This window comes from Morone saxatilis, unplaced genomic scaffold, assembly GCF_004916995.1.
Source record: "Morone saxatilis isolate NCDOM2014 unplaced genomic scaffold, NCSU_SB_2.0 Contig4, whole genome shotgun sequence".
NCBI lineage: Eukaryota > Metazoa > Chordata > Actinopteri > Moronidae > Morone > Morone saxatilis.
The window spans coordinates 9,463,130-9,481,726 of record NW_023339984.1 but is presented as its reverse complement, the minus strand read 5'-3'; the positions used below and the strand labels follow the sequence as shown (position 1 = coordinate 9,481,726).

At 40.6% G+C, this 18,597-nt stretch overlaps 3 protein-coding genes across 5 annotated transcripts in view; 2 read left to right on the top strand and 1 right to left on the bottom strand.

Moving 5' to 3' along the window:
* Positions 1 to 832: 832 nt before the first annotated feature.
* On the bottom strand, positions 833 to 4,173 carry LOC118338521 (butyrophilin-like protein 3). The gene is made up of 9 exons (XM_035675831.1): positions 3,980 to 4,173; positions 3,743 to 3,805; positions 2,886 to 3,254; positions 2,496 to 2,789; positions 2,290 to 2,400; positions 2,007 to 2,033; positions 1,676 to 1,699; positions 1,545 to 1,589; positions 833 to 1,440 (listed from the first exon to the last, which is right to left on the bottom strand). Exons 1-9 carry the CDS (start codon positions 3,981 to 3,983, stop codon positions 857 to 859), a joined length of 1,521 nt encoding a protein of 506 aa, XP_035531724.1. The 5' UTR covers positions 3,984 to 4,173; the 3' UTR covers positions 833 to 856.
* Positions 4,174 to 5,228: 1,055 nt separating this feature from the next.
* mfsd8 (major facilitator superfamily domain containing 8) lies at positions 5,229 to 10,182 on the top strand. 3 transcript variants are annotated; one of them, XM_035675457.1, is made up of 12 exons: positions 5,229 to 5,634; positions 5,867 to 5,949; positions 6,129 to 6,172; positions 6,854 to 7,094; positions 7,193 to 7,306; positions 7,387 to 7,531; positions 7,713 to 7,771; positions 7,935 to 8,043; positions 8,150 to 8,284; positions 8,369 to 8,472; positions 8,640 to 8,866; positions 8,983 to 10,182. In XM_035675457.1, the coding sequence occupies exons 1-12, from the start codon at positions 5,582 to 5,584 to the stop codon at positions 9,187 to 9,189; spliced, it is 1,521 nt and encodes a 506-aa protein (XP_035531350.1). In that variant the 5' UTR covers positions 5,229 to 5,581; the 3' UTR covers positions 9,190 to 10,182. The 3 variants fall into 3 exon arrangements, with proteins under 3 accessions (XP_035531350.1, XP_035531351.1, XP_035531352.1); XM_035675458.1 differs by lacking the exon at positions 6,129 to 6,172 and adding an exon at positions 6,203 to 6,237 and having other exon boundaries at positions 5,229 to 5,949; XM_035675459.1 differs by lacking the exons at positions 5,867 to 5,949; positions 6,129 to 6,172.
* A 554-nt stretch (positions 10,183 to 10,736) lies between these two features.
* LOC118338086 (tetratricopeptide repeat protein 31-like) overlaps positions 10,737 to 18,597 on the top strand; it is a 9,465-nt gene continuing 1,604 nt past the window's right edge. The window contains exons 1-17 of the mRNA XM_035675268.1: positions 10,737 to 10,931; positions 11,099 to 11,121; positions 12,633 to 12,699; positions 12,835 to 13,073; positions 13,165 to 13,245; positions 13,341 to 13,409; positions 13,493 to 13,666; positions 14,147 to 14,314; positions 14,454 to 14,517; positions 14,629 to 14,719; positions 14,818 to 14,959; positions 15,545 to 15,649; positions 15,753 to 15,852; positions 16,047 to 16,269; positions 16,911 to 16,985; positions 17,107 to 17,209; positions 17,715 to 17,830. Of these exons, the coding sequence (XP_035531161.1) occupies positions 10,907 to 10,931; positions 11,099 to 11,121; positions 12,633 to 12,699; positions 12,835 to 13,073; positions 13,165 to 13,245; positions 13,341 to 13,409; positions 13,493 to 13,666; positions 14,147 to 14,314; positions 14,454 to 14,517; positions 14,629 to 14,719; positions 14,818 to 14,959; positions 15,545 to 15,649; positions 15,753 to 15,852; positions 16,047 to 16,269; positions 16,911 to 16,985; positions 17,107 to 17,209; positions 17,715 to 17,830 (1,865 nt within the window). The 5' untranslated portion in view covers positions 10,737 to 10,906. The remainder of the gene's footprint in view (positions 10,932 to 11,098; positions 11,122 to 12,632; positions 12,700 to 12,834; positions 13,074 to 13,164; positions 13,246 to 13,340; positions 13,410 to 13,492; positions 13,667 to 14,146; positions 14,315 to 14,453; positions 14,518 to 14,628; positions 14,720 to 14,817; positions 14,960 to 15,544; positions 15,650 to 15,752; positions 15,853 to 16,046; positions 16,270 to 16,910; positions 16,986 to 17,106; positions 17,210 to 17,714; positions 17,831 to 18,597) is intronic.

Below are 18,597 nucleotides of genomic sequence, written 5' to 3'. Positions count from 1 at the left end.
ACCATGCACCTCAGCTGTGAATTTTAACACGCCAATTGGACACGAGCTCTGACTCTTAATGAACCAATAGACGGCTAAGGAGCGGGACTAAGCAGGTAAAACGCAGAAGAAGAGCAGACACAACAAGGGGGAGACGGTACAGAGGAAAACAGGAAAAAACAGCAGGTAAGGAACCAGAGGACTGCACCGGACAGACAGCGGAGAACAGCGGAAGAATCCCTCTGTCTGAACCCCTTTTGGTGGTTAAACAGTGTTTTAAGCTCTGTTTTAACCCTCATTTTAGACTGGCTCATCTTTAGCTATGGTGTTTTTAGGTCACTGCTGAATTCAATGTATTATTTATTATATTTGAGCCTAGAGCAGTTAATGTGGTAAATTTGTGGGGAAAGCACAATAAATTGTTATTCACTTGTATAAAATCCTATTCCCCCCATGCTTATTACAGTGACATCTTTCTGTTATTTTGTCTGTACTGTGTCGAATTGTGTGCTAGTTTGAGCATTTCAGCTTTAACTAATTTATTCAAATGTTGGGCGGTACCGAATAGAGACACTGGCCTTTCTATTAAACTATGGAGATGATGTATTGTAGTGTGTGTAGTGTGTGTCAATGTAGGCAGGCAGCGCCACGTGTAACTGCCTGACATCATCTTCAATCTGACAATGCAATCACCTTCACTTTTACAACTAAAAAAGTTGTAAAAGTGTTTGGGAGTATTCTGGGTTTAGTCTCAATTGTAGAAATGATAAAGGTTTAATTAGGTTTTTGTATCCTCCTCCTTTCCCCTTTAAACACAGGATAGAAGTAGTTTTAAAATAAGCACTTTTTACTGCTTCTGTTCAGATTTAGATTCAGTCTATGGAGCTGCTGATTCTACAGAGTTCCCCATGTCAGTAGACGGACCCTCTTCTGTCCTCTGTATTAACGTCATAGGTCCTTTGTCGTTTTTACCAGGATTGAAAAGTGGGAAAACTTCACCTGTGAACTTAGCTGTTAAAGATCCAATGAGCCTCTCCTGTTCCACATTATAAAAGGAAAGCTCTCCTCTGTCATAATCCAAATACACACCAACCGTCAGCGGTCTTGAAGAAACAGGCAGTAAAACCTTTGGTTCTGTGCTAAACTGAAAGTGATCTGCACTGTCAGGGGAAGAGGACAGGAACCAGAAACCATTAGAGGCAGTTGGAGTAAAATCTGACTTCTCAGGGAAGGCAGTTGCACTCGTAACTCCAAGCCACCAAGACTCTTTGGGGCGTATACTGGCATTCCCCAAAGATACCTCCCAGTAGTGTTGTCCAGAAGAGAAGCTAGGTGTTCCTTTGATCGCTGTGAGACAGGTAACCTTTTTTCCGTCAGGAAAATCCTTAAGTGGGACGTCTCTCAGCATACAATCCTTGATTTTGAGATAATCATTTACTGTCTTGGCAAGTTTAACATTTTCTGTTGAAAATTAAAAACAGTATTAAAATGAAATCAGAAAAATTCAGGTATGAGAATTACTGGAGTAAATAAATGCTATTTACAATACATTCTTAAGTGATTACCATAATGCATCTTGGCGGTTGATAGATCTGTTGACTGGATCACCTCTGTAAAAAATAAATAACAAATGTATTCAATACTAATAAAATTATCTCACTTTAACTTTAAGAACAGCAACAGAGTTACTTCTTACCTTGTGGTAAAAGATTGTCAGTCTCTGGGGAAAGAAATGCACAAATAGCCACTGATTATACACATGAAGTTCAATTTCCTTGTAATAAGATGTACTATGTATTTTGGGAAATGTAGGATTCAGTGTTTTTGGAGCTTGACTCCGAGGTGCATTTTAAGTTAGCCTTCACATATGTTTTTATACTATACTATACTATAATTCTATATTGTATATTATATACTATATTCAATCTAATATGAAATCACTGGAGCACCTAGCTATGCACATAGCAGGAACTTTCATTGAAATGTTGTGTAAGAATATTAAATTATGTGTTTAATGTGACTCTTACCATCAGTTTGGTCACCTCCTGATTTACCTGAAACATAAAAGAACATTTTCAGGATTTAATTTCACTAGTTTTAATGTGATATTTTACTTAATTTGGCCAGTGAATTTATTAGTATTATATGGTAGTATATCATTGTATGCCATCTAATAAAGCCAGAGTCAGAGTTTGTACACTATTGGAAGTATTTGGAATTAAGAATACATTGTAGTCATCTGTGTCTGTCATCACTTTTTAGGATTTTATTCATTTACTTAAGTTAAAAAAAAACAGATAACAAACGTACCGAAAATCGAATATTTGCATCTGTTTTTGAAGAAAAACAGTCCAAGTCCAGCTAACACGGCTATGAGGAGTAGAGCGAAGGCCACCCATCCACCCGCTGAGGATCCAGACTCTAAACAAAAAAGCAAGAAAGTTTGTATTTTTGTGTGTCGTTCTAAGCGAAATAAGAATAAAGTAAACTCAGCTGTTGCAAATAATTCTCTTTACCCTGTTTAGCAGGTGTGGAAATGTTTTCCAGGCGTACTTTTGCCTCCTTTGTGTCTTTATCAGAGAGACCTACTGAGCAGGAAACCTCTGAGGGGCTGGAGACGAGAAGCCAGCTGTGGACTGACATAAGACCAGAAGAGTCTTTGCTATTTTTCAGACTTTTCGGGCTGAGAACCTTCCCTTGATGCAACCAGCGCAGACTAGGTTCTGGATACCAGCCTCCAGACTCACAGCTCACATTCACCATGTTATCTTCTTGCCACACTACTGACAGAAGAGGTAGGGTTCCCGTATCTACCAAAGAGAGACAATAACAGAAGGTGAAGCATCTGACGTAAAGTTGACGAGAATTTTTAGACCTTTAGATTTGTGGGTTTTTCTTTCACTCACTTGTCACACTGAGACTGATGGTCGCACTGTCATAACCCTGATCACTGCTCACATAACAACTGTAAACTCCCGCATCCTGAAGTCTGGTATTTTCCAGCTTCAGGCTCACATCACCTCCCTTCAGACCTCCAGACGATGAGTCCTTTAAGCCAAACGAGATCCGGCCCACGTATGAAGCTTCCTGGGATACATTCTGGAACTTCTTCGCCCTGTAAAGCATGATCGGGCTGTCGTAGTGACCACTGCGGTACCAACGTACCTCCAGGCCCTCCGCATTTTGTGGAGGATTGAGCCAGCATGGTAACGTGGTATCGTTGCCGAAGTGCACTGAGACAGAAGACCTGACCAGGACCACCAGGGGATCTGAAACTGTGAAATGGACAACATGAATATTGTTGATAAAGTTTATGTTTTTGGTAACAATAAAGATAAATACCATTTATCACACATGTACTAAACGAAGATTGGATTATCTGTTTATTACTTTTATAGTGACATCTGGCCTGGGAGACCCACCCTTATGGATAAGGGGGTTTTCCCTTATCTGAATCGAGGGTCTAAGGACAGAGGGTGCCCCTTTCCTTGAGAGATATATATAATAAAATTTGACTTGAACTGAATTAGACTTGCCATGTTTCTTTCAAAGAGGACACAAATCTGTTCCACATATAAGACTGGTTAAGTTTAAAAATAAGAGCAATATGTTTACAGGTTTATAAACAATAAAAAGTGAATACATCTGAATAAACAGTGATCAGATACATAAAAAGGGGAAGAATGGTAAGTAATACATGGTGAAATACCAGCATAAGGAAAATCAGAACAGGTGTGGTGATTTAAAGAAAACAAGGACGTACCAGGTGCGGCTCCGCACAGTGAAGCCAGAGCAAACACAAAGCATGTCTTTATGGTCATCGAACCTGTGAAAGAATACAAATTATGACCTAAGGCTATTTGCGTTTAACCAACTGTAACGTTAGCACACACAATCGCTATCCAACAGCAGTAAATCAACAGCTCTATTAACAACAGAACGAAAGCGTAAATGAAAACGCACCGTGATTCATAAACCCAGCGAATTCAAAACTACATACCCATCGTGCTGTAACTCCAGGTCGAAATATCCTCTAATCAGCTCCAGGTAATAGTGCGCAACGACAGAAATTAGGAGGTAATTCACATTTAGATGTAGATTTGAAGTCAGCTTTGGCTTTTTAATCGTATTTTGTGCAAAGCCACGTTCGGGAAAGGCTTTTCTTCGTCACCAGCTAAAAGATTCACTTTCACTTTTGAAAGGGCGTCACACTGGCGCAGGCACAGTGAGGGAGATTCAAATCTAGAAACAGTTTGTAGAGACCTGGAATGTCCCTTCTTGTAATTTACAATAATCTGCACATTTATGTCATTACACCCTTAAATCCACAAACATCCCGGAGTATGGAGTACCAAAGAGTTCAATATTAAATGAATAAATATGAGAGAATGAAATAACTAATCATTTGAATAAATATGAGTAGAATAGTATAATAACGAACTAATTTAGGGAATTAACAAAAGTGAAACCACAATAATGATAATAAAGAGGGTTTTTTATTTTATTTTTTATCATTTCTTTATTCACTGTATTGTATCATGTCATTCATTTGTTTTATAGGAAACCACCCCTATATAGAAACAGAAGGCTTGTGGATTGGGGGTATTTGTCGTCCACTAAAATGATCCGACTCCCAGACAAGTCTGACATATCACCTGTGTTGGGCTAGTTTTTGGTGAGACAGCACAGACATTTATTTGGAGTAGCCTCTAAATCAGCCATTTCCCTCAATACACTAGATACGATATAGTGTACAAGACATGATCCAATTTGTGTTTCAGGTAATTGCAGGCTTGTCTGAATCCCCCAAATCACTATTCTATACTATTTGTTTTATTGTTCCCTCAGTTCATTGATTCTGTTAAAAAAAAACACAATACATGTATGTAAAATGATAGATGGACGATGTTAAACAACACAGATGTTCCAGATGTGCCACTATGGGACGGGAGTGTTTATATTGTTAGTTAATTCTCACGTGAGAGCGATAACGTCAAGGTAGACCGCAAACGGCAAAATGGGCCCGGATGTGATGAGATACTGGCTTCAAAATACATGCGTATAGTTGGTCGTGGTTGGAAAATAAAGGGGTATGTCTTAAGACTGTTCAATATTCTTGAGAAAAAAACGTATCTGAATTAGTTCGTTAAGTATGAACAATCTACTGTGAACGAAACCAAAATATCTGTTTAATTCAATTCTGATTTATCTTATTGTGAAAAGCCAAACCGGAAGTTACCATAATAACTCTTTTTGGTATGACAGTATGTTAGCTGTCTGGTTTCATAGTCCAGTTTTGGAGCTTTTCAGTGGCGTACTTTCGTTAATTTACTTCACCGTCGATTGTAAACTACTCCACTTTCACATTATGTGTGGTGTTAGTTAGGTAAGCGTATATGTAAGGATGTACAGTGTTAGTTTGAGGTGATAACGTTGGCTGAAAGTATAGTTAGCTCTCCAGAGCCCTTTCGGAAGAGTTGTAGTTATCGTTAGCTGTGTAGTTCACTGACCCTCGGCTACATGGCCACTTAGCAACGCTGTTTTACATCTCCACAGTCCGGGGAAGCGTCAGAACTTTAGGGCATTACTGTTTTTAGCAAACATGTCTCAACTCGTTGACGATACCACTCCGTTGCTCGCGGATGACGCAAGCAGGTGAGTGCAGAGTTCAATGGACTTGACAGGTAACCTCTGTGACCTCAGCTGGGGTCGACACAGGGAGCTGCGGAGGATCAGATACTACCAACCCTGTACTGCATGTGGTCTGTGCATTATGTAAACCATGTGGGTCCCATTGGTGTGCTGTTTAAAGGGCCTGTGGTGTTCGTGAGCCTGTATAAATAACCTCAAATCACCTGTGCTGTCTTGTCACATGGCCTGTGTACAGTGATGACTCTCAGGATGAAGATTACAAGAGTCGGTGGAGGTCTATCCGAGTCATGTACTTCACCATGTTTCTGAGCAGTGTCGGTGAGGATGCCCCAGATTAAAGCTTTAAGAGCAATGTAGAAAGTCCAGTCAAACCAGCTGAATAAAACACACACACACACACACACACACACACAGCAGGAATGATGCTTTTTAATGTTTGTCTAGCTTTGGATCGTTGACAGCATGTGAAGCACCTCTGTTGTTATGTGCCCTTTCAGGTTTCACTATTGTCATCACATCCCTGTGGCCGTATTTGCAAAAGGTATTTATGGCGTTTCATTTTCTTTCTTAGAGATTCTTGGCTGATACTGCTGCCAGTAATGCAAAGTAAGGGACTTTGTTTTTGTTGTTCTTGGTAGGGTAAACAGGAAGTGAAAGAAGCACAAAGGAAGCTTAGGGCACTTTATTTTGGATTTAACAGAAGTACTTGCCGTGTACATTCAAACGAAGCAGTGAAGCATTTCTTAAAACTACAGCTGGGTTTCCAAACTCATGTCAAAGACCCCCGCAACAGATGCACATCAGACCCCAGTTTGAGAGTTGCTTTTTTTTTGTTTATTATTATGTTTGAAGATTATGAAGTCTCCATAATCAATCAATGATCACACCGGGATCACTATAAGTTACAATCAATAAAAGCAGCCTACCCTGATTCTCCCCTTGTTGTTCAAACTTTCAAATATAATAAAAGGGAGAAAAGTTTATATATATTATATTCCTCCTTTTGCTGGGGACCCCCTATAACCCATTCAAGGACCCCTATTGGTCTCTGGACCCCAGTTTGAAAACCACTGTACTAGGGAACACTCTGGTTCTGTGTCCAATGTAACCGTTGTCTTGTGTATTTGCATTGTAGCAGTGTCTTAATGGTGTCATATTGAGCGGCCACTGCAGGGTCCTCCATAGCACAGCTCATGTTTTCACATGTTTTGGTTTCTTTTAGATTGATGATAGCGCCAATGCCACTTTCCTGGGCTGGGTGGTGGCGGCCTACAGCGTCGGTCAGATGGTGGCCTCGCCCCTTTTTGGCCTTTGGTCCAACTACCGGCCACGCAGGGAGCCACTGGTGTGCTCCATCTTCATCAACGTGTCAGCCAATATCTACTATGCCTACGCATACCTGCCGCAAACCAATAACAAGTTCCACATACTCATGTCCAGAGCCTTCGTGGGCTTTGGAGCAGGTGATTTGCGAGGGCCCGAATATGCTTTGAATGATTTATATTCTGTGTTTTGTGGTTTTTTTTGTGTCATATAATGGTCTTTGGTCGTTTCATGGCAGGTAATGTGGCTGTGGTGAGGTCCTACGTGGCTGGAGCTACATCACTGAAGGAGAGGACCAGTGCTATGGCGAACAGCAGTGCCTGTCAGGCCCTGGGTTTCATCCTGGGACCGGGTAAAGACGGCTATATTCTGTTCATAGTGTGCAAACCAGCCCTGTTCGTTTTAACACTTGCATATCTCTGCATATGTTAGCTCTGCAGGCATGCCTGTCGTTCATTGGTGAGCACGGTGTGACGGTTCAGATCATAGACCTGCAGCTCAACATGTACACGGCTCCGGCTTTCCTGGCTGCAGCTTTTGGCGTGGTCAACATCCTGCTGGTTGTTCTGGTGCTGAGGTGAGGCTTTCCCTGCGTGTACATGCAACGAGCGCATCAAATAGAGATCCACATGCTGTTTACTCCGACACCACAGTCGTAGATCCTTGGATTTAGCTTCACTGCTGTCATTTTATGTAAAAAGAAGTCTCTCAACGCTGTTTAAATCACCTTAGATGTCTGTTGTGATTCTTGTTAACAGAGAGCACCGAGTTGATGACCACGGAAGACACATTCGAGCCATCAACTACACATCAGAAGGTATTTACTGTCTTACTCTGAAATAATGTACCAACAATGCTTGTAGTACCACTGAGAATTATAGAGTCCAGATAATGAAGTGAATTTACAATGTTTGTAGTGTTTGTTGCAGGATATTGGTCTTTGTGTTTTAGCCTTTATCATCTTCTTCCCTTTTCTGTAGACAGACTTGACGTTAGTGAAGAAACTGAGGAGACCATCGATCAGGTAGCGGTCCTGACTTCCAACGCCCTCTTCTTCATCGTCATGTTCATCTTCGCAGTCTTTGAGACGTATGTATTTCATTACGTATTACTGAGGCAGCCGCGTTCGAATACAACAAAGACACTTTTATACTCATTTGTGTAAAGTTTTAATATCTGACTTTATATTTTTCAGTATTGCCACCCCGTTGTCCATGGACATGTTTGCTTGGACGAGGACAGAAGCTGTGTTATACAATGGCATCATCATCTGCTGCATTGGATTTGAATCCATACTGGTGTTTATAGTTGTAAAAGTGGCTTCTCAAAGGTACCCGCCCGCCCTCATGCAGTATGTATATTATAGCTTCAGCAGATTTGGTTATAATCTAGAAGTATGTTTATTTCCTTGCAGGGTCGGGGATCGTCCTGTGTTGCTAGCAGGCTTGGCCATTATATTCTGTGGCTTCTTTATTCTGCTTCCATGGGGAAATCATTACCCTAAAATCCAGTGGGCAGGTATGCACTGTTTTAGTTTTTTTTTTTTTTAACAGGATTTTTAACATCCTAGTGGTGCCAACTCTAAGGGCCTGCGGGAATACAGCTGAGCGTTAAATTGTTGAAAAAGTAGCAGTCTGGCTGAGAATTCAAGTGTTCGCGTTCTGCTTTTCTTTTCCAAAATACAGACCTGAAAAACAACTCTTTGGTCAGTCAGATTTCTAAAGCCACTATAGCCTCCAACAGCTCCTCAGAGCCAACAGGCTGCCCGTATGAACAGACCTGGTGCCAGTATACCCCCGCCATCCACCTGGCCCAGTACATCTCAGCTGACATCCTCATCGGGGTGGGATACCCAGCCTGCAACGTGATGTCCTACACACTGTATTCCAAAATCCTCGGACCCAAACCTCAGGTGAGGAGACTGTAGTAGTGTTTTGAAAGATAGAAATGATTACTTTGAATGTGCCCATACATCTCTCTGTTAGACTTTGCTGAACACCAGAATGTGTTTACTGTTGCTCTCTGCAGGGTGTGTACATGGGGTGGTTGACAGCCTCAGGGAGCGGGGCACGGACATTGGGCCCGGTCTTTGTCTCCCAGGTCTATACCATCCTGGGACCCCGCTGGGCCTTCAGTCTCATCTGTGGTATGGTGGTAGGCGCCATCGTCCTCCTCAGCTGTCTTTACCACAGACTCATCGCGTTTTCTGTACGCCACGGAAGGGCTGAAGAATAACAAGTCAAGATTCACACTGGGGAGACTGATGGCTGTTTTTATTCTCAAAGACTTCAAGCCAGAACTGCTGTAACGACAGCTCTATTGCTGTTACTTACTTTATAATGTAGGAACTGATAAGCCTCCTATGAGAGTTAGTGACTCAGGATTGATCTTTAAACTCTAAGGCGAAGAGATAAGACCGGGTTATTACTCATGACTTGACCAAAGATTGCTGCTTCGTTAACAGGGAGCTACCACTGCGGCAGCACTTTTACTCGTGTGAAAGAAGCCACGTGACGCCTTTTTCATAATCTTGTATGGCATCGCCTCGTATGAGGTGGGTCCATGATATCAAACTGATAATGATTTTAAATCGAGTTACTAAATATTTGTTACTGAAAGCTCAAGTTTTATGTATTTGCATTATTGGTCACAAAGATCAATTAATAATAATTTTAATACACAGACTACTTCAGCAAAGCCCCATGTCTTTGCATTAAATTCTAATATTAATTTGTGAAATCTACAAGCACAGGAGCAACCATGACCTTATTGAAGGTACTTGAAAACAAATCCTATCAAATTGTTTGATATTTAGTTTGTCATTTGTCATTCATTGGACATTGTGACGTTCCCTGTACTTTATATACTGATTGAACATATTTTGAAATTGTTATTTTGCTTTTAAAGTGGAGAATATGAGAAAGGTTCAGTTCAGTTTTATTTTGCAATGATTGTTGTTGTGCCCAATGTGACCCTTGAAAGAGAAGCAAACATTGCGTAAATGGTTTAAATGAAACATTTCCAGTGACACATTTCCACATTCAGCTGTTTTCCTATAAAGAATATAATGATGTTATATTTTTAAAATATTGTTCCTATTTCCGTTAAAGGCTCCACTTGTGGTTGTTTCAGACTACAGGTTGTTGTCTACCTGAAATCATTCAGAAAGATATGTGTGAATGTGTGGATGCTAATGATTTTGAGTGATGCATTAAACATTTAATGTGATCTTAGATTCTCATTGTCACTTTATTTTCAGTTGGCTCAGGACTGATGAAGCAATCAAGTAAGAAAATACTTTTTGTGCAGGATACAACATAATACACTGTGTGTAAGATTTAAATGTTACAGAAGCACAAGAGACTGCCAAAAAGGTATGAAAACTACACTAAGAGCTATCCACATGAAATTAAATAACATTTAAAAACGTACATACATTCTTAATTAACATTAGCCTGTAAATAAATAAATTGTACACGTATATATGTGCAAAAGAATGAGTCTAGTAGTCCAGCTGCAGAAATATTATCGCCTTTATTTGGGTCTATACTCATAATATTATATATACTGTCAACGGGCTGTGAATTTCCCCTTGGGGATGAATAAAGTATCTATCTATCTATCTATCTATCTATCTATCTATCTATCTATCTATTACACAGTAAATGAATTGTAAGGGGGTGTCGCTGTATGCGCATGCGTCCGGCAGGGGGAAGCAGAGGAGCTTTGCCGAGAGTGGGAAGTTGTGTCACAGCGCGCATGCGTACAATAAAAGGCAAGTTGCGTCCGGTGCGTTCAGGAGCTGCAGAAAGTTGAGGAGAGTCTGCGAGAAACATGAACGCGGGCAAAAGTTAGAGGCTGCTAACATTAGCGTTGAACTAATGCAAGTTTGCGTTTAATAAAGTCGAATTTACGAGTATATGAAGCTGGGTGAGGGCGTGTATTACTAAACATGGATATGTATACAGACGAGACGGGTAAGGAAGTGTCTGTTTTTACTGTTACAAGAAGTTGGAGGCTACTTGAGCTAACAGGCTAACTTGCTCGGATTAGTTAGGTGAAAGTTACCACTAACTAAATGTTGGTTTTACTTAACGCCGATGCTGAGATAATTTACGTTGTTTGGTTGTCTTCTTCTTTTCAGAGTTTAGAGATCTCGGGATGTTCGTAAGTACACATTTTCTACGTTGTCCTCTTTGATGTGCGGAGACCTCGGGGTGTAGAGCTCATGGCGCCCACATGTTGGCATTTTGTGGGTGGCGATAATGTCGCTCAGATAATATGATGCAGCAGCAGCAGCCTGTAATATCGCAGTTATTTCATCAGACTAACTCCGTCTTGCTGACTAATGTGTTGTTTTGAGTGTTTGGATAGTTCACGTACTCACTTCCTGTTTATATTCTGCATTGCCGAGTCTTCATGATACTAAACAACAACAACAACAACACAGTTGGCTTCACAATATCTGATACTCATATGAGTTAGAAAACATTGCTATATTAAGACCTACGCTTAGCATCATTACAGCAGCCACTTGGTTGCAGATAATACATTGAATTTCCATTGCAGATAGAGTTTTATTAGCATGCTGAATGTTTGACCGGAACGCATATTGATTATAATAAAACATTTGCAAAGCCTCCTGTCCTGTGTTCAGTGCTACCATGTTTCCATTGGGTAGCGCCATCTTCTAATTACATTGGCTGTTGCTTTTACAGCTGATACCCACTGTGACGTGTACATCCTGCTGTCTGTCTGTGGCTTGTTGAGCACTACATACAATGTCAGGACTGTCTCTGAACAACACCCAAAGCAGTCAACAATCTAGATCACACAGTCTCACGTGATTACACCGTTTATTTCTTGGCCTTGTGATGAAACCAAACCCTCACTTTAACTCTGTTTACATGCTTTATTGTTTCCCTTCCCCAGGATTCTTCTCATCGCAGTGTTTTCCACGTGTGCCTGACATTACTGCAGGTCACATATCATGTAGTTCATGACTCCATTACAGCGAATTACTTTAAAGGGTAGGCTTAGCTTTTAGGATGCAGACGTTTTCAGCCAATTAGATGCAGTCTCCTGAAAAGCGGTCGACAGATATTAGTTTTTAAATGGCTGATATCAAAACAAATAAAAGTCACGCGTGGTTCTATTCTACACTAAATTCAGGCATATGCTTACAGCAGGATCGGAGAGTTGTAGTACAGGGTTCAACTTTTTCACCACCTTCCCAAAACTCACAAAGGGGAGTGCTAACATCCTTCCACAGTAGCCACACTGACAAGGCTGTCTGTACATGGACATGTATTGGTAATCTGCCTCATGAGTATCGATATCGCAGATACTGATTATCTCAAAAGGCCAGATAATCGTCAGACTGATTAATCAGCCTATCTACTCCAGAGCTGCATTTACTGTTAGTCAGTGCAAGGGAAATACCTTCTCTGCTGATGATTCAGTGACTCAGCTCACACTGAGTAAATGAAAGTGAAACTTAAGGAGGCAGTGCTTCAGTGTCTGTGAACTCCATACAGCCCGAGGTCACAGTCAGTGCTGGCATTGGCACGTAGTATGTAGGAAGATGTGAAGTTTTAAGGGTGAAGGTGCTGAGCTAATCTGATGGTTGTAAGAAACTACGCGGAACTGACCTTCAAATCCCTCCTTCTCTTGTCTAGCAAAGGGTTGTGGATATGTTTGAGAGTCGGCCTGGGTTTCAACGGATTGTAAGACTCGGCCTCCTTGGTAAGAAGACATCACATTACACGTTTGACACACACAAGTCTGTTTCTGTTTTTTTTTTTTTAATTTATTTATTATTTATTCAGGATTCAGTTTATGAAACATGTTGTCAAACTTATAAAATGTTCTCTTTCCTAGCTGAAATGGACTACAACGATGACCTAGATGATGCAGGGGAGGATGTTTATGAAGATTGGAGAGATCGTGGTCATACTTCCCATACATACCCAAGGCTCTCTGACAGAAGCAGTGATAAAGGATTAAGTGGGAACCATACAAGGTCACCCACCTCTATTTATCAGGTTCCACTGCGTTACTACGCCTCAGCTCGTGATGTTCCTCACCCACCTTCTGTAAAAGATGAGGCGAAGGAGAGCGTAAGTTCACTTTTTTATTTTGTCAAGTTGGATGATTTCATTTTTGATGTGAAGTGATTCAAATCTATACAATGTTTTTTGCAACTCTTAGGATACTGAAAGAAGAGCCAGATTATTACAAGAAGCAAAAAAAAGCAAAGGAAAGGCTGAAAAGAAGCGGCTTAAGAAACAGGTAAATACTGCAATCTCCAATATGAGTTTCATACTAATGAGTGAATGTCAAATTGTGTCAATTTAAACTTCATTGTGTGTATTCTTGCCCAACAGAAACGGAAGGAAAGAAAACGGCTTGAGAAGTTGGAGAAGGAAAAACAGAACCCTGTAAAAAATGAAGAGGTAGAGACCATTTGTGTATTGCTAATAGGAAATAAATCCATGTGCACACTCAGATCTTTAACACGTTTGGTTTTGTTTTACAGGAAAAAGAAGAGGCAAAGCAATCTAAAGCAGAGGAGAGTGCACCAGTTAACGATAAATCCAATTCCAGTGTTAAAGAGTCTGCCTCAGCAAAAGATACAGACAGCAGTGATAGTAGTGAAGACGAATCCAGTGATGAAGATAGCGACACCAAGAATGACTCGGGCGACTCTGAGGTACCAAGTGCTCTTCTTATTGTAATACATACACGTGTTTATATTTATAGTGTTAATCAAAAAGAGAGGTTTGGCATCTTCCCCAAATCTTTGTGATATGTTGCTGTCTACAGTTTAATTTTCAGATGATAAACGCACTGTAATGTAAACTTGGCATCGTTTTGCAAAACATTCATGTTGAAGTTATTTAGACTGCCGCAGAATGGCCATTTTGTAAACTAACCAGTGAAATGTTTCCACCAAGTGAAGAGGGATAGTTTCAGTTTTAATATAAGTCATTCATCCACAGTTGCCAACAGGAATCACAGAATTACACAGAGTTGTGACACTGTTTATAGGAAACGCTTTAAAAATAGCTCTTGTCATTTTACAAAACGTTAAATTAAAAAAAAACTAACCCTCCTCTGTTTTATAAGGCTTAACCACTTAGGAAGGTGACTAATTGTCTGTTCCTGCTTTTATTTTTATTTATTTATTCAGGAACTGGATATGACAAGTACCTTTGTGAGTAAAGCTGCTCTCATAGCCAGGAGGAAAATAGAGCAGAAGCCCAAGCCTGAGAGGAAGGAGAAAAAGAAGACCCCAGTTAAAGAAGAACCTAAAACCGTCCCTGACAAACATAATGAGACACTGGAGGCTGAAGAGAAGGTGAAGTATCTTGTATAAGTAAGATTCTTAATAGAAATGACAGATGATTACTATTCCAGTGACTATAGATAGACCATAATTTTTCCTTTTGATATATGGGATAAGGTCGCTCATCTCATTTCTCTTACTGTCTGAACAGGATGCTGCTGGCCCTAGCGGCCCCACCTTTGAAGATAATGTAAAAATAAGTACTGATCTTGCAAGTAAGTTTTGTCCCTCTTCAGTACACAAACTCCAAATGAGTTGATCATGAGGAAATATTTATTCATATGTGAACTTTGAAAAGATTAACATTTTCTCCTTTCCCCCCACAGATACTGGAAATAGGTTTGCAAGTGCTGGAGACTTTAATATGGCTGTGAAGTATTTCACGGATGCAATTAAATACAACCCTACAGAGTTTAAGTAAGGACCTGTTCATTTACTTCATTTAAAGTTAATTTACTGATGGTTACACCACCACTGATCTTTAAGCAACATTTTAACGCCTATTTCTGTCGCAGGTTGTTTGGCAATCGTTCCTTCTGTTTTGAAAAGATGCAAGAATATATGAAGGCGCTGACTGATGCAGAGTTGTCTCTCAGCATGTGTCCAGGCTGGGTTAAAGGTCTGTTTAGGAAGGGCAGAGCTTTGGCAGGTCTAAAGGTAAATTGTTTCCAATAATAGGTGTGTGCCCAGCTATAAGTTTCATTTAGTAAAGTCCCAGTTGATGTGTAGGACGTATGCTTGTTGGTGGAAGGCAAAGTAATGTAAAAGTTACCAGCATGCCGATACCTTTGCAACAACTTTACCTGGTTTAAGGCAGCATCTAGCTCAGTTATAGATAGTAAAAATAGTTAGTAGTAATTGCGGCCCATGATCCACTGTTTGGTATAAACTATGTGGAACTATGTCCATAAAACTATTGTATGTATCAAAGTGACTAACCTCTAAAGCTAAAGTCGTTTTTCATGTGTGAGTGTTTACATTGTTTACTCCCAGTGTTTCAGGTTGGAATGACTTTGTGATCACTTTGGCCTTGTTGCAGCACCATTGAATTAAATGTCATTGCGCTGCAGAGGCTCCCATTATTTACTCAGACTTGTTTTGACTAACTGTTGCTGTAAACATTAATAACTGGGCTGATTAGTCCAGCAGCATGACAGTCAGTGAGCCTGCACTTTGATTTAGTCCTGAGCTAGCGAGTGGTGAAAGCTCATCTTTTTCTCCCCCCCTCTCTTCTTCCTCCAGAGGTATGAGGAAGCTGCCCAGGCCTTCAGGGAGGTTCTCAAACTGGACAGTTCCTGCGCGGAAGCTGCCCAAGAACTGATGCGGGTGCAGATAACACAACTAATGGTGTGTCATCGTCAATAGCAGGGGGAGCTGGGAGACATTGCAGACTAATAGATAGTAATCATTCACTGAAGGTGCTTTAACCTGGATATCTGTTTTGTTTCAGGAGTATGGTTTCACTCGAAAGCAGAGCTCAAATGCTTTAATTATTCATGGGACTGTGCAAAAAGCTTTAGAGGTTCTGTCACAATTAAACTATCAACCAGGTGAGTGTCTGTGATTTTAATATCCAGGGTTAGATTTAAATACTGCCATGCATAAGAGGAAATGAAAATGCCATTGTTTTGTTGTTTACCTGTGTACCAGTGTATATTTCATGAAAGCTCAAATTTCATTGTTTACCTAATGCTATGTGTGAATCTGTTTGTACGCCGCACCAACACTAGTCTTTTGTGTTCAGGAGCTATTCAAAATGGCACTCTCCCACTGGCTCAAGTAGCGAATGTCAGCGGAGTCTCTCCAGTCCTTTCAGCCAAAACAAACCCTGGTCCTCCTCAGTCCCAGGACACACCAAATACACCATGTAAGAACAAGCCTTTAGACCCAGTCCAGAATATGTCGAACGTCAAGATTCAACCGAAACCTATTCCAAATCAGGCCATGAAGAAAACCTGGCTACCACAGTGAGTGCAGATTCAAAGTAAAATGTCTACTTCTTCTCTTCATCTAGAGGGTTAGCATCCCTGCTGATCATTACGTCTTGTTCTCTGTGTAGTTAAAGCATCTGGCACTGACAGTCTATAGCTGTGTCACCTGTATGTTTTGAATGTACATAACAAAGACATACTTGGAGGGGGTGCAGATCTTTTAACGCCAAAGGAGTTAAACATGTCATTTTAATGTTCCCAGCGCTAGTAGCAGCACTGTAATGCCTCAATAATAAGCAGTACAGAAAACAACTTGAGGTTTTGGTGCTATATAATGGTTGCACTGTTAATGCTTCTCTGTGTGAAGGGTAAATGGCTGCTGTTTGTATGTGTGGGATTAGCTGATAATTCATTTTCATATTGGGCAAGCTCAATTAAGCACTGTACAGACAGTATACGTACGCTTAACGGTATTGCTTCTTGTCTAATTAGACAGTATATTCCAAGAGAACGGAAAATCATTGAATGCTTTCATGCAGTTCAGACTTTGTGTTATGAATGATGGTGTTTTTATCTACAAAATAACAACCAGGATCTCTGCATAGGTTGTGTCACATAATCGGTCACCTTAATTCTCTTTCAAATCTGTTCAATTAATCAATGTGTTGTGTCAACAGGGAGCTGTTTCCAGTTTGGGTGGGAAACTTGGTTTATCCAGTAGATGAGGACATGATAACCAACTTGTTTAACAAGTAAGAGAACATTGAATCACTCTTCTGTTTTTAGTGAGACACTAAAGCGGATTTTTCACATTATGAATTACAGTTTAACCCTTTGTAGTAAGTGATTATTTACACTTCTCTTCTCTGTCAGGGCCGGAGAGGTCTATAGTGTGAAGGTTCTGGCTTCCAAACGATGTGCCTTCGTAAACTTTACCAAACAAGAGTATTGTGACGAAGCAATCCAACGCTTTCATGTAAGCACACTCTGGACTCTCACCAATGCGCTACATTACAGTGTTTACCACTACAGACTTCATGGATACTGTAATGGGTTGCAGTCTCTCATGAGGCCAGTTGATGATGAAACAGGAAACGCCCCAGAATGACCCGTATTCAGGGCTACAAGAAATTGTAGCAGAGTTGGAATGAAAACCTACATTTTTAATTTGGCTGCTCTTTATATTTAGCATTTCAACTAGTTGTGACTTTCTAGTAAGAATAAAACTCCAGAGACCGTCAACTGTTGCTCTCCAAGACTGGTGACATGTTTATTACATTTTACTTGTTTCAGCTACAACTGCCTTACTGCATTAGTCCTAATGAGCCCTGCTATCTGGTCACTGTTAACAACCCTGAGATAAGCCATTATCGCTCCCTCTCCTACGTGCACACAATGGAGCAGTAGGTCTCTGCTGTCTTCCAGCCTATTGATAATTACTCCTCCTATAAAATGACTCTGTTTTCTGTTGACTTCTTCAGGGCTTTGAGCTGAATGGCATTAGGATTGCTGTGAGATACCCAGACAGGATTCCTCAAGGTATGGGCATTTCCAAATCTGCCCTCAAAGCAGACGACCTGCAAGACGAGAATGTGGGGTGAGTGATTTTTATCTGCTTTCTTTCCTGGAGTTAGATGAGACGATTGACACCACTCTGACATCTGTCCAATAAGTCCAGACATGGTTAGCTTAGCTTTTGTTAGCATAAGGAGCAGAAACCGCTCTCTCAAGGTGACTGAGTTACATGTTGTCACTAATTCTTGACATTTTTTCCATCTGCCCAGCATTTCTGTGCAGTGTCTCTCTGCTGGTAGACTAGTTACAGCATATAACTCCTTACATTTCTCTCTGTATAGATCAAACAAACAAGATGCAACATTTTACATTTACAGTGAGCTTTAAAGTGGCTAATAAGCATTTATCTTTATCAGACTGAGCCAGGCTAGCTGTTTGACTCTCCCTCCAGTCTTTTTGCCTCCAGTATGGAGCTGGAGCCAGGATGTGATTAACTGAGCATAGATAGAGAGGTGGTGACAAGCTTTTTAAGAAACTCTCAGCAAGAAACCGAATATGCGTACTTCCCCAATGTTTTCTCCTTCAATTAAACCTGTGCTAGCTTTAGTCAACTGCTTGGAGTGATAACGGACTAATAACTCTTTTAAAACGTAGTTGCTGTTAATATTTAACACCGAACTATACGTACTATACTCGGAAACCCTCCTTTTCAAGCAGTCTCAGTCCAGTTGTTTGCTTTCACAGCAGCCAAACCTTGAACTTCAGTATACAGTGCCATGCACAAGTATTCACCCCCTTTGGCATTTTTCGTGTTGTTGCCTCACAACCTGGAATTAACATGGATTGTTT

Bases quoted from the DNA above. Each gene is read 5' to 3' on its own strand.
- mfsd8 (XM_035675457.1), top strand. From the start codon at position 5,582: ATGTCTCAACTCGTTGACGATACCACTCCGTTGCTCGCGGATGACGCA. The intron at 5,950-6,128 runs GTGAGGATGCCC...GTGCCCTTTCAG, and splicing joins CATGTTTCTGAGCAGTGTCG to GTTTCACTATTGTCATCACA. The intron at 7,532-7,712 runs GTGAGGCTTTCC...TCTTGTTAACAG, and splicing joins CTGGTTGTTCTGGTGCTGAG to AGAGCACCGAGTTGATGACC.
- LOC118338521 (XM_035675831.1), bottom strand. The intron at 2,790-2,885 runs GTGAGTGAAAGA...TCTCTTTGGTAG, and splicing joins CATCAGTCTCAGTGTGACAA to ATACGGGAACCCTACCTCTT. The intron at 2,034-2,289 runs GTACGTTTGTTA...TTTATGTTTCAG, and splicing joins ATGCAAATATTCGATTTTCG to GTAAATCAGGAGGTGACCAA.